The following is a 13,739-nucleotide window of genomic DNA, read 5'->3' on the forward strand; positions in this document are numbered from 1 at the left end:
GGGTTTATGGCGGTGAAGACATGCAGATAATGATGGTTTTGATGTTCAACAATCCGAAAGATTTGGTGATGATGGTGGTTTGTTTCACGAGAGAAAGGAAGAGCCGAGAGAGAGTTAAGAGAGTAGAGAGAAGAGCTACGGAAGAAAGAAGAAAAAGAAAGAGAGAGTATTCCAGAAAAGTGGGGATGGTCCCACATGGCACTCATCCAACGGTCCGATTAAATAACACATATTCAATTAATTATCAATTTACCAAAATATCCTTGACGTTTAAAGGTTCATATAATCTTCGTTATAACTCCAAATTACATTATGTTTGCGCCCACGCGTTCGTAGCGACGAGTACTGCGAGAATACACCAAGAAAACAAACCTTACATGACATGACAAGACGGTCCACAAAAGTCAACATCTTTGCCTCGAAGGGCATTTCCGTAAATTCACATTTAAAAACTATAAAAATCATAATTTTTAGGGATGGGTCATTATAGGTTTTTTGTCAAAGGGTTATGTTTTGTCCTATAGCCTTTTGACCCCCTCGGTTGGAGATGATATAAAATATGGTCAGGCACTGTTCATTAAAAAAATAATTTCTTGCAGACCTATAGGGCTAAACATGGTCTTTTGCCCCACCCCCCCTTTCAGTTGGAGATGACCTAATGGTACATGATAAATAAATGGATCATGTTTGTAAAAATGGAAGACTAATATGTGGAGGTGAAGATCGCCATATTTTCTTATATTACTTTTGATAAATTACACAATGTTGTTATAATCTTGATATTTCAACAATATTTTTTTATTAAACATTAATATTTAACAACGTTAATCGAATGGTTAGCGCATCTAGTTTAGTTTACTTTTTTGCATAATTAATTTTTTTAAGTAACATAAAACGTAAACAATTTCGACGATGTTATAAAAATATCCGCCTAGCGCTGCCTAGGTCTCACATAAGCGTTAGGTGGCTGGCCATTGCCCCCATTAACCTTAGGTGTTTGAAAATTAATAAAGGGTGCCTAGACCTGCTTAGGCACCTGTCTCTGCCTATAACCAATTAGGCACTCACTTATGTAGTGACTTTCACTTAGACAGAAAACACATAACTTTCATTTTGCATTTAATTTTTTTTTACTAAAATATGAGAGATTTGTTGAATACTTGGATGAACACTTGTCATATGCTTGTTTCCTACGTTTTCAATAAATTTTAATACTTTATAATCTATATATCATTTTATTTTGTAATTTATGTATTCCGATATAATTATATATATATATATATATATATATTTTTTATTATAACAAGGGACTTATTTATACAATATATTGTAAATTTATTTAAAAATCAGCCTAGTCCGCCTAGGCGCTAGGCCCCAGTCCGCCTCTTGACTAAGGTCTAATGTCTTTTAGAATCTTAATTTAGATCATCGTGCTACTTTTTTTTTTTTTAACAAACGATATTATCTATATTAGAGATCGAAGAATGGATAAAGCCCCATACAAAACTAATTATAATTCTATAGTTTAAATTTACTTTTAACAAGAATTAAACTTAAAACTTCACACTTATTGCATAAAAAGAAAAGAAGAAAAAGAAGGAAGACGTCCGATTTATTGCATAAAAGAATTAGTACCTCCATGCAAAAAGGCAACTTGTTGAGAAAAGTGTGAACAGTTGCTTGAAATGAAGGCAACTTCGTCCCTTTCTTCCATGATGGAGAAAGAAGAGACAAAAACCTGGTAACCGCCGAATCAGAAAGAAAACGACGACAGGCGTTATCTTTAGTGATAACCACATACCTCACTCTCCCATCCCAAGCCCTCCACGTGTCTGCCGAAACTTCCATTAGCGCCGGATTAGCCTCCCTTCCCCAATCCATTAGCCCTCGAATCCAGCACCACCACCACCTTCTAATCCAATCCAAACCAAACCTTTTTTTACTCCTTACATTTTTCCTTCCTTTTTTCTCCTTGTAGTTTTCAGGAGGAGGGATAGGAAAAGCCATGCTATTCACTAGAATCGATTTAAAGCTTCTCAGTTATAAATCAAGTAAAAAAAATACAACTAAACCGTAATATTAAATGATTATTATTATTATTATTATTATATATTTTTAAGATCCTTACATTCCATAATTTCATTAAAAAAACGGAGGGAGAGAGAGTGAGAATAACCAAACTCTATATAATTAGTGGTCAGCTGTTTGGGGGTTTGTTATTGGAGGTTCTAAGTGACAGTGCGTTTGGTGGAGGAATAGTAACGACAGCAGAGAAAAAAATGGATCACGCAGCCGATGCTCACCGGACGGACTTGATGACCCTAACGAGGTTCGTGCTGAATGAGCAGTCCAAGCGCCCTGAGTCTCGCGGTGACTTCACTATCTTGCTCAATCATATTGTTCTTGGCTGCAAGTTTGTCTGCTCTGCAGTCAACAAGGTCTCTCTCTTTGTTATAGTATCATTTTCCTCAAAGATTATATTGAACGCCAAATTTGTTCTTGGAATGAAAGTTTTCGAATCATTGTCATGACGTAGTCAATTTGATTAGAGCAGTGTGGTCGAGTTCTCCACCCAAGTTCGAATCTTGCTGTTGTAGTTTGGATTAAATTGGAATATCGCTCGAATACAATAGAAAATATTTTCCATTCTTAACTTGGTACTGTAGCTTTTGTATGCATGGCTTTTCTCTGTTTTTGGGGAACTGACTGGGACTGTGGAAATGGGGATTTTAATCTGGAATTTTTTGACTTGGGCAGGCTGGTCTGGCCAAACTTATCGGGCTTGCTGGAGAGACCAATGTTCAGGTAAGTATTTGATATCTGTTTATATTGAATATACTCTATTGGGGTCATTCTATAACGTGAAATTGTTTGATTTTTCGGTTATAGGGTGAAGAGCAAAAGAAACTGGATGTTCTTTCAAATGAAGTTTTTGTTAAGGCTCTGGTTAGCAGTGGCAGAACCGTAAGTCATCAAAGTTTTCCTTTTGTAATGTTTGCGTTAGATGAATTTGAAGGACCAATATTGCTAACAATTTGGGTTTTGTGGCAGTCTATTCTTGTTTCAGAAGAAGATGAAGAGGCGATTTTCGTGGAGCCAAAATTGCGTGGAAAGTAATTGTCTATGCTTTATGCCTGCTATTAGAGCTTGTTCAAATGAATGTTTGTTTTTGAGAAATATAACTGAAGGCTGTCTGTCTGAACAATGCTTTGAACTAATACTGGAGCAGGTACTGTGTTGTGTTCGATCCACTGGATGGTTCGTCAAACATTGATTGTGGTGTTTCCATTGGAACGGTACAATCCCTCGTTCTTATTATTTATTTATTATTGCATCAAAAGACTACTGACAAAATCTATGTACTTGAATCATTTGTTCCAGAATAACTCAGTATTATGGTGCGAAACATTTGTCTTATCAGATTTTTGGGATTTATGTGGTAAAAGATGGTGAACCTTCTCTTGACGATGTCTTGCAACCTGGAAAGAATATGGTTGCAGCAGGCTACTGCATGTACGGAAGCTCTTGCACGGTATACAAAACTCCACCTTTCTTGTGGATTTTCGTTGCCTGCAGTCCAGATTTGGACGACACTGCTTTTAACTATTTGGGAATGTAATGGTTTTACAGTTGGTGATAAGCACTGGATCTGGAGCTCATGGGTTCACCCTTGATCCTTCTCTTGGGGAGTTCATACTAACTCACCCAGACATCCAGGTATTTCTCTTGCTGTAACACCCGGAAGGAATTCAACCTCTTTTGTATCTGAATGTTGCTATGATAATTCGTGTGCTACTTGAGAACGTACTACATTCTCATCTATTGTCCCAAAATTTTTGTGTGTGCGCGCGCGCGCATATATGTAGTGAATATGTCGTTTTGATGAGAATGTAGTAAATGAGATGTGTTATCTTTGTAATTAGCATTTTTTTTTTCTTACTTTGGAGTGTCCAACGTTCAGTACATATCTGCTTCTTTCCCCAGATTCCAAAGAAAGGAAAGATTTATTCAGTGAATGAAGGGAATGCCAAAAATTGGGATGGCCCGACGGCCAAGTATGTCAAGCTCAATTAATAGTTCTTATTTTGATGTCCAGCATTGGAAATTTCTGACCTTTTTGGCTTCAGGTATGTGCAAAAATGCAAGTACCCGGAAGATGGTTCATCCCCGAAGTCGCTAAGATACATTGGAAGGTAACGTGGATTCTCATCGTAGAAGTTTAATCTGGTTTTTCTATATGAACCATCTGCCTCTGTTGATTTGAATGTTGATTTTTCATCCCGTTCTTGTGTTCGACATATGATGCTGTTCTGTTTCGTTCAGTAAGTAGTGATAGTTATGATTTATCGTCATGGTTAACAGCATGGTTGCTGATGTTCATCGGACATTGCTGTATGGCGGTATCTTTTTGTACCCTGCTGATAAGAAGAGCCCAAACGGGAAATTGCGGTATGTCAAGCACAATTACAGCTTTCATTTTCATTTGAAACAGTCACGGAAGCTTTGTATCATGTTCTGTAGGCTTTGTATCATGTTCTGTAGCTTCAGGTTTAAGTTTATGGACTTAAGTGACGCATTTGCTTTAACTTGTGTTAACTAGGGTTCTCTACGAAGTCTTCCCAATGTCCTTCTTGTTGGAACAAGCGGGCGGTCAGTCCTTCACTGGCAAGGAACGGGTATCGACTCTCGGACATTTCTTATTCGTTGATATGATGAATGAAAATGGTTAAATAGCTTGCTAGTTTTCTGTGTATAAAGCCGATTCATGCCAGAAGTCAGGGCCGGCCCTGAGGGTAGATGGAATAGGCAGCCGCCGGCAGAAATTATAGAACTCTGCTCCACACTCCGTCATGAAGCTTTGTGCCAACAAAGTATACTTTGTGCAATATAGACAATTTCTCGTAACTGCAGAAAACTTCGAAGAATTATCAAACTGAATTGTTAATCGAGCAATCTATTACTAAAATTGTTAGTCGAATACGTTATGTTGTTAGATTGTCAATTTAAATCACATCTATAAATAATGATTCACCTTGTTAGTTGTTAAGATTGATAGTTAACAAAAGAACATTGAACATTACTTGCAAGCCAAGACAGGATTAATTTCTTTTCATTTGTGAGTCGATTTCGAATTGATTGTTAATTGATTTTAACATCATCTTGACAGGCCCTTGACCTGGTTCCGACCAAGATACACGAGCGCTCTCCGATCTTCCTCGGCAGCTACGACGACGTTGAGGAAATCAAGGCACTCTATGCAGCTGAAGGAAAGGAATGAAACTTAGAATTCTGGTTCTCTCATCGTAAATCACATAACTGTTCATCTATTTGAACTCCTCTATTAGATGAAGTTTGTATGGAGAGCGTACAATAATTTGTTGATGCTTACAACTCTAACAAGGTTATCGTCTTATATTCTGGAGAACTGCTCTACTTTCTTTCCTTATGTTCTCAGATTTCAAACAACTCTACTCAATTAAAGAAATCCATCAAATTAACGGAAAAGAAAAAGAGAAGGGCGGAGGCCAGCCCCCGTTGCAGCATAGACAGGTTCAAGGCTCCGAGCTGCCAAGGGGTGACCGAGAGAAAGATGGCGAAGTGTTGTGTTCGTCACTTTGTTGTCAAGTATAAAATCGGATAACAAAGCTTCGAAAGAAAAAAAAAACACAGGCTTGGACCTCAAGAAAACATTTCATAGATAAGAGTTCCATCTATGAAGATTACATTAAATTGGATCCATCAATTCTGAGGCACCTGAAACTGAGATTCTTATAATTCTACTCTTTCGGTTTCCTCAAATACAGTTAAACTTCTGATCCTAGGTATCTCAGGATTCAAGAAATCTCGTTCATTCAGAAATCTTAAAGCGGAATAACATAAGATAGATTTGGTAAATGTCACAACAGTTGATTTCCCAATACAAGTAACTAACTCAAGCTGTTCTTAGAGGAGGTGAAACAAGGATGACACCGTCTCCTCTGACAAAGAGAAAAGGAACCATCCGCTTTGTAGTCTGCAATGGAAAAAGAAAAAAATGGGTGTCGGCCAAAAAATGTAATACAAGATCAAACCGATGACAGCCAAAGCTAAAGCTAAAAATCATACTAATTCTACAAGAACGCAGTCTCACTGATGATGCCAATGCTAAAAGCAATTTCTTTGGTTATTAATTGAAAAAGGAGAAACCAAACATACCAAATATAAGTTACACTTTGATCATAGGGAAAAAAGGCACGATATTTCACATAACCTATACTAGCTTCAGTTTAGTATCTTTTAACGATGAGATAAATGAATGACAGAAAAAAACACAACACATTCAGAAGCAGACGTGATCATGTTAGCATAAATTTCCGTAGACAGATGTTTTCCAAATTTTAGCATGTCCACAGTGGTAATGCAGAAACATTCATTTCTAACTGAGCATCCCCATAGGTAGTAAACATTGTTACCTCCTGGACCTATCTGAGGGTACAGCCACTACAGCAGCTCTACCCCAAACACTGTTCTAAAAATCCCCGCCTAGGCGCTAGGCGGCTGGTCACCTTCCCAATTAATGCCTAGGAGTTTGAAAATTAATAAAGGACGCCTAAACCTGCTGAGGCGCCTTCCTAGACCGCCTAGGCACCTGCTTAGCCCGTCCATACCCGCCTAGGTTGCGCCTCACTTAAACAGAAAATAGATAACTTTTATTTTGAATTTTATTTTTTTCAATAAATTGTAAGAGACTTGTTGAATACTTAAATGAGCACATTATAGGCTTATTCTCCATGTTTTCATTGTATTCCAATACTTAATAATATATATGTCATTCTATTTTGTAGTTTATGATGAAATTATATATATATTAAGTATAAACAGACACTTATTTCCATGAATAATAGATTTACTTAAATCCGCCTAGTCCGCTTAGACGCCTAGGCACTAGGCCCCAGCCCACTGCCTGACTAGCGTCTAGCGTCTTTTAGAACCTTGACCCCAAAGTTATGCATTCTTTTATTATTTATGCAATTTAGTCCTCTAGGAAAACAACACTCCAAGATAAATTGATTTCCAAAATCTTTTGTTTTATATAAACTAGTGAAAAAGAAAACAGAGTGTGAGCTACATACCCGGACAATCTCTTCATAAGTTTCATCATCAATTTCTACAGATGTAACAACTTCTTCAACATCACCAAGAATCATATTTAAGTGTTGATCATAAGCCTGCAAAAGCCAGAATTTTAACAACAAAATCAGAATCGAACAGGAAGCTTTATAACCACAAATACTATGCTAGCAAATATCACTTCACATACTCATTCTTTGATAGAAGAATACTGTTTGTTTACACGCCTTTCCTTACAACAGAAGCAGCTAACAATTAGTGACTCTATAGAAAGTATTTTCGAGAACCATGGAAACAAAGGTGGAGTGGAAAAGATACATTATTTGGAAAATATCAGTGATTGGCTTAGCATAACCCTTACAAGAATTACAATCCCAGCTTAAGTCCATAGATTACTCAGGATCTACTTATTCATACTAGGATGAGTCGGCTAGACCATATATTTCGAAGCTTAGCATTAAACTAGGTAGAGATATTGTCGTATATTTCATAGGTTCAATAAAGATGAGTTCACTAATAAAAGTGCCAGACTGACACTCACTTCACATACTATAAATTTAAAATTTGACTCGGCACCAAGAGAAAAGAAGATTCATCCTCGAAAAAACCATAAAAATAGCTACAAATTTCTTATAGAGCTACACAATTTTCCTAGCTCCGCTAAACCGGAAGTATAATTTCGCGATAAGAGCAAACTATACAAGTTATAAACTGCAATAGTAACCACCAACTGACCACCATTATCATTGCCATAATCATCATAGTGTCAAAAGCAACATCGAAAGAAAAATATAAAAGAAAAAAAAACATAGAATTGCAAATAAAATGGAAAGACTCGAGTTCCTATCGCAAATGAAAAAATAGACAATTATTGAGCATACATGACAATTTTGTTATTGGTGTTCCGAGACTATAAAGAGGAGAATCAAACCTTGATGCATATGGGATGTAATTTCCATTCAGCTGTTAACACTAAAGTAGCATACTTTAAACCCTAATTTTATTTTCTCATTACTTTTTGTTTTTGCCCAATCTAAAACCCTAATTCGGAAAACCCAGAAAGCAGGAAAAACCTGAGAAAACCTAATATACAGCAGAGCGAGAGACATGTTAGATAGGGCGTGGAAACGTACATGGAGTTTACCGCGGAGCTCTCGGTCGGAGCGAAGCTTGACGTAGATGCGCTCGTCGAGGCTAAGCCTTATCAGATCCAACGGCTCCTTCACGGCGCTCTCTTCCTCACTCGCCATTTTTGTATTTTGCTCTTTCTTCGAATGGGTTTATTATGTTGGGGGCAATTTGTATGGACTGAGCTTATTTATTATATTAAATATTATATTGTAATAAAGACTGGACAATTTGTCTTTGATTACAAGGCCCACTGTAAACAGGCCTAACACCAAATTGTTTTTGGAACAGATGTTCTGTTCAAATTAGGGTGTAACTCCAACAGGTTAGATGGTCAACCTAATTTTAAACTAATATTTGTAATTCAGGTTTAGATTAGGTTTCGCTTCATGCGGGTTTGTTCGAGTTCGGGTTTAAATTGGTTGGGGCTTACTGGGGTTGAGTTTGGGTTTGTCCAACTTTACAAAGTTCAATCTGGTTATATGTTATTTTATGAGGTAAATCTCAAGTAACCATATAACATCAAATTATCTACATATCATCGTCCATACAAAAGATAAACCAAATAGTGTGGAACACATTTGCAAATTTTTAATCATGCAAAGTTGAATTTAAATAATAAGACAAGACCAAAGTTTTTAACTAATAAAAATGTAAAAGCAATACTATCGTTCATTGTTCAAATGAAAACCAAACGACTAACTTAAGTATAGCCCTCCTAGACTTGTACCTAGCTTATATAACATGAAGTGGGACGAGTGATATGTGCATGAACAATTTGGGCTAGAAATCGGGTTTGGGTTGACATGGGTGGGCAAAGCATCAACTCAACCCAATCCAACCCTAAATTATAGGGTTGAGGTCGAGTTAGGCTTGGACGAGTTTTTACTTCATTGTAACTCGCTTGAACGGATTGAATCGAATTGTGCATAAATGGATTCGATTGACTTTACCCAAGTTGCACCTTTAATTCAAACACGAATAGAAAATACAAATGATAACATAAAAGTATCACCAATCCAAACGTGACTATCAAATTTGTGTTATGCGAATAAAAAAACAAATAAAAAAAAGAGAGATAGTACAGGAGAAAACGTTAAATAGGATTTTGATTTTATTTTTAATTAAATGAATAAATTTGTCTTTGTCCATTGTAATCCAAATTTTTTAATTTGCTTCTTATCCACATGGTGCATATTTGACAACAATGTCAACAAAAATATAGGTTTTATATTTGTCGTACCATCATTTAATGGTTAATTTAAAATATCTTTAACTAGTATACGACATTACAACTTGTTTGTACCATACTTAAGGTCTCCGTATTTAGATCTCGTATAAATACTCGGAGGACTCAAATGTAATTATGTAATAAAGGAATGGGCAAATATGTAATAAGTGAGGAGCCCTTATTCTATAAAATGACTCCTCACTCTCCTTATTAGGAGAGGCCAATTCTTAGGCCTAAGTTCCACCTTCAGAAGCCTCACTCTCCTATTTAGAGGCTTTCTCTCCCTCACAAAGAAATACAATATCAGCGTAGACGTAGCTCAAATATTGGGGTGAACCACGATACATCTTGTGTTATTTACATTTCTTGCATATTCACGGTCGGATTTACATTGTTCCAAGACCTCCGATTTTGTGCATCAACATTTGGCGCCGTCTGTGGGAATCGACACGAAAAGCTATGTCGGTTCTTTCTCAATTTTTCACCTCCGCCATGGATCTGCAAAAACCCACACAGAGACACAACCACGGAGATAATAGACGAGAAGAAGCTGCAAAGAGCACCAAATTCCCAAATTTCCCCGCCACTGCCCGCAGAAACCACCATGACCATAGATCTCAACCACACCACCACTATGACAGCCACCGTAACTAGCAGCATCATGGGCCAGGAAAACGACACCTAATTCAACCTCGTTGGCTTCTCCAACTTTGTACGGACCAACCCCCGGTCCGACCGCTTCCACCACGTCGAGTTCTGGTGCACCGACGCCACCAATGCTGCCTTCTGATTCTCCTGGGGACTCGGCATGCCCATGGTAGCTAAGTCGAGCCTATCCACTAGCAATCAAACCCATGCTTCCTACCTCCTCCGCTCTGACGACCTCGATCCCCAGCTTCGACCACTCCGTCTTTCGCGCTTTCTCCGCCACCCACGGCCTTGGCATTCACACCATCTCCATCCAAGTCGAGAACGTCGTCTCCTCCTTCACAACCAGTGTCGCCTACGGCGCCAAACCCTCGGCGGCCCCTATCCTCCTAGATAACTGCGTCACCATCGCCAAAGTCCAACTGTATGATGATGTTGTTTTGTGATACGTCAGCTATACGGACCGCAACCACCTCACAGACCCCGACCCCCACCTTTGGTTCCTCCCTGGATTCAAATCTCTAACGTCGTCGTTCCTAATCGACTTTGGAATCCGCCACCTCGACCACGTCGTCGACAACGTGGAGGATCTCAAATCGGCAGTGTCCTACATCAAAGGTTTCACTGGATTCCACGAGTTCCCCGAGTTCACCGTGAGGACATCGGGACGAGCAAAAGTGAACTCAACTCTGTCGTCTTGGCGAACAACAAGGAGATGGTGCTGTTTTCGATGAACAAGCCGATGTACAGGACGAAGAGGAAGAGCCAAATTCAGACGTACCTGGAGCACAACGAGGGTGCAGGGGTTCAACATTTGGCGTTTGTGAGCGAGGACATATTCAGGACGTTGAGGGAAATGCGGAGCCAGAGCAGCGTCGGCGGGTTTCAATTCATGCAAGCGCCGCCGCTAACGTATTACAGGAATTTGAAGAAGAGGGTGGGGGACGTGCTGACGGATATTACACCCAACTTATATTGCCAATTGGTGTAACCGACACAGCTTTTCTGCTCTGCTCTGCAAATATGGTAACTGTGGCTCTAGGGACAGAGACTGATAGCTATATCTTCTGTCCGTCCAGTTATAACTCGGTAGTAGGCTTCAAGCCAACCGTTGGTCTCACTAGTCGAGCTGGAGTTGTCCCAGTCGGTCCAAGATAGGACACAGTTGGGCCAATCTGTAGGACTGTAGCTGATTATGTTCATGCCATGGATGCTATTGTCGGTATTGATAGCAACGATATTACCACAAATAGACCCTCATAGTACATTCTGGTGGATGGCTATGGACAGTTTCTCAGGGCTAATGGTCTCAAAGGAAAGAGATTGAGGATAGAAACAAGGTGCAGTTTTGGTTGAGAATTTGCAAAATTTGTTGAATTTACACCCTTGTCGATCGAGATGGATCTCGACATCACCACGACGATCTCCTTTTACAAATCCGGGAGGTCCTTGCCGATGACCGTGAAGCCCACCGAGACGCAGATTCCGAGAATCTACTTCACCGTTTCCCGCGAGCTCCTTCGGCCATGGATCGGTTCCTCATAACCTTGGCGATCTCTATGATGTCATCAAGGGAGATGTTGTTGCTGTGCTTGAAGAGGTGGTGATCCGTGTGGGAGGGGCGGTGATTGGTGGCATTGGGATGGAAGGGGAATGAGAGAGCATCAACAGGATCGTCCAAAAGTCTCTCTGTCAATAAAGGCTGTCCAAGCAGCTGTCACTTTAGAGAAAGGAATATTGCCCTTAATCATGTCATCAATCGACATATCCAAAACAGTCGATCATGGAGAAAAGTCGAAAGCAAAAGCAAAAGCAGAAAGAAATGACAGGAATAAAAGAAGAAAGTAAAAGTAATGTTTGATGGTGGGGCAAACACAGAAATGTGTTCTGGATCTCACAGAAGAGGACGCGCCATCAACCACCCATATGCAAAAGCAAAGAATAAACACCCACACTGCAAAAGCAAGGAATAAACACCCCACCAGAATGATGTGATTTACTTTTCTTGTTTTTGAATGATGTGATTTATTTTTTGTATCTTTCGGAGATATCTGTATAAACCCCATAAGAGGGTAATAATAATAAAAAAAAAATAGCAAGCCCAAAATAATGGGCTGGAATACTATGTGGAGGGAGAAGGCCCATATGCCCAAAAGAGCCAGACCCTATATTATCACCAACTAGGTGATCAAAAGTACATCCAATACTACAAAAAATTATTCGGCAGCCAAGCCCTCTATTATCACCAACCAGGTGATCAAAAGTACGTCCAATACTACAAAAAATTATTCGGTAGCTGCCGCTATTACCACAAACCAGGTGATCAAAAGTACGCCCAGTACTCCAAAATTATTTGGCAGCCTGCCTCTATTATCACCAACCAGGTGATCAAAAGTACGCCTAGTACTCCAAAATTATTCGGCAACCTACCCCTATTATCACCCACTAGGTGATCGAAAGTATGTTCAGTACTCCAAAATTATACATGAGTATCACTCATGTCAATCATACATAAACATACATGAGCATCACTCTTGTCAATCATACATAAACATTCATGAGCATCACTCATGACAATCATACATAAACATTCATGAGCATCACTCATGTCAACATATATGAGCATCACTCATGTCAATCGGCTTCGAACGCTTCATTTACAGAGCTCCAGTTTCGAGAGCTCCAGCTTCAAAAGCTTCATTTACAAAAGCTCCAGCTTCAAAGCTTTACTTGCAAAGCTTCACCTGCAAAGCTTCAGTGTAGGGTATACAAATACCGCATCCGAACAACCGCCACTTTGGCCCATACATGGATTCAATTTGAAGTTTCCAGCCAACAGACTTTATTGATCGAAGACTTGGGAGACTATATTATGTACCATATATTAGGCCTCAACTGGGGCTCATGAAAAATACTTGGGGGACTTAGCCCATTATTTATGTATTGATGAGCGAGCCCTTATTTTATAAAAATGACTCCCTCACCATTATTAGAGAGCATCAACTCTAGCCCATCACTTATGTATTGAGGAGCGATCCCTTATTTTATAAAAGGGACTCCCTCACCATCATTAGAGAGCATCGCCACCAGCTGAGCAACCGCCTCGCCGCGAGCATCACTCATAACCCATCACTTATTTATTGAGGAGCGAACCCTTATTTTATAAAAGGGACTCCCTCACCATCATTAGATAGCATCGCCGCCTACTGAGCAACTGCCTCGCCATGAGCATCAACTCTAGCCTATCATTTATGTATTGAGAAGTGAACCCTTGTTCTATAAAAGGGACTCCCTCACCTTCAACACCACAAGCCGAGCCAACCAAGGCAACATAAGCCACAAGCCGAGCAGCCTCACAACATGTGCTACTTCTAGTTAAGCATTATTTCACATTGAGCACCGCCTCATATCAAGTATTCAGTTCTAGACGACATCTAGTTACTTCAGCCCACACATGGACTGAATTGCAAGTCTCCAGCCAAAAGACTCTCTTGACTGAAGATTTGGGGGACTATTGTTTGTACCATACTTAGGGCCTCCATATTTAGATCTCGTATAAATACTCGGGGAACTCAAATGTAATTATGTAATAAAGGAAATGACAAATATGTAATAAGTGAGG

General features: G+C 39.3%; 2 protein-coding genes and 1 pseudogene across 3 annotated transcripts; 2 read left to right on the plus strand and 1 right to left on the minus strand.

Moving 5' to 3' along the window:
• Positions 1 to 1,943: 1,943 nt before the first annotated feature.
• LOC126624706 (fructose-1,6-bisphosphatase, cytosolic) lies at positions 1,944 to 5,425 on the plus strand. Of its 2 annotated transcripts, none has more exons than XM_050293802.1 (12): positions 1,944 to 2,438; positions 2,758 to 2,805; positions 2,890 to 2,964; positions 3,052 to 3,113; positions 3,230 to 3,296; positions 3,382 to 3,532; positions 3,631 to 3,717; positions 3,985 to 4,055; positions 4,128 to 4,193; positions 4,363 to 4,449; positions 4,601 to 4,676; positions 5,168 to 5,425. In XM_050293802.1, the coding sequence occupies exons 1-12, from the start codon at positions 2,341 to 2,343 to the stop codon at positions 5,276 to 5,278; spliced, it is 999 nt and encodes a 332-aa protein (XP_050149759.1). In that variant the 5' UTR covers positions 1,944 to 2,340; the 3' UTR covers positions 5,279 to 5,425. The 2 variants fall into 2 exon arrangements, with proteins under 2 accessions (XP_050149759.1, XP_050149758.1); XM_050293801.1 differs by having other exon boundaries at positions 1,952 to 2,438; positions 3,422 to 3,532.
• A 247-nt stretch (positions 5,426 to 5,672) lies between these two features.
• Positions 5,673 to 8,411, minus strand: LOC126624710 (sm-like protein LSM3B). Its single transcript, XM_050293809.1, has 3 exons — positions 8,244 to 8,411; positions 7,113 to 7,208; positions 5,673 to 6,013 (listed from the first exon to the last, which is right to left on the minus strand). Exons 1-3 carry the CDS (start codon positions 8,358 to 8,360, stop codon positions 5,933 to 5,935), a joined length of 294 nt encoding a protein of 97 aa, XP_050149766.1. The 5' UTR covers positions 8,361 to 8,411; the 3' UTR covers positions 5,673 to 5,932.
• A 1,719-nt stretch (positions 8,412 to 10,130) lies between these two features.
• Positions 10,131 to 11,108, plus strand: LOC126621782 (4-hydroxyphenylpyruvate dioxygenase-like; annotated as a pseudogene).
• Positions 11,109 to 13,739: the final 2,631 nt, after the last annotated feature.

The sequence above is a fragment of the Malus sylvestris genome, chromosome 5 (assembly GCF_916048215.2).
Source record: "Malus sylvestris chromosome 5, drMalSylv7.2, whole genome shotgun sequence".
NCBI lineage: Eukaryota > Viridiplantae > Streptophyta > Magnoliopsida > Rosales > Rosaceae > Malus > Malus sylvestris.

Bases quoted from the DNA above. Each gene is read 5' to 3' on its own strand.
- LOC126624706 (XM_050293801.1), top strand. From the start codon at position 2,280: ATGGATCACGCAGCCGATGCTCACCGGACGGACTTGATGACCCTAACG. The intron at 2,439-2,757 runs GTCTCTCTCTTT...TGACTTGGGCAG, and splicing joins TCTGCTCTGCAGTCAACAAG to GCTGGTCTGGCCAAACTTAT. The intron at 4,056-4,127 runs GTATGTCAAGCT...TTTTGGCTTCAG, and splicing joins TGGGATGGCCCGACGGCCAA to GTATGTGCAAAAATGCAAGT.
- LOC126624710 (XM_050293809.1), bottom strand. From the start codon at position 8,360: ATGGCGAGTGAGGAAGAGAGCGCCGTGAAGGAGCCGTTGGATCTGATA. The intron at 7,209-8,243 runs GTACGTTTCCAC...TGGCTTTTGCAG, and splicing joins AGCTCCGCGGTAAACTCCAT to GCTTATGATCAACACTTAAA. The intron at 6,014-7,112 runs GTATGTAGCTCA...TTTCCATTGCAG, and splicing joins CTTATGAAGAGATTGTCCGG to ACTACAAAGCGGATGGTTCC.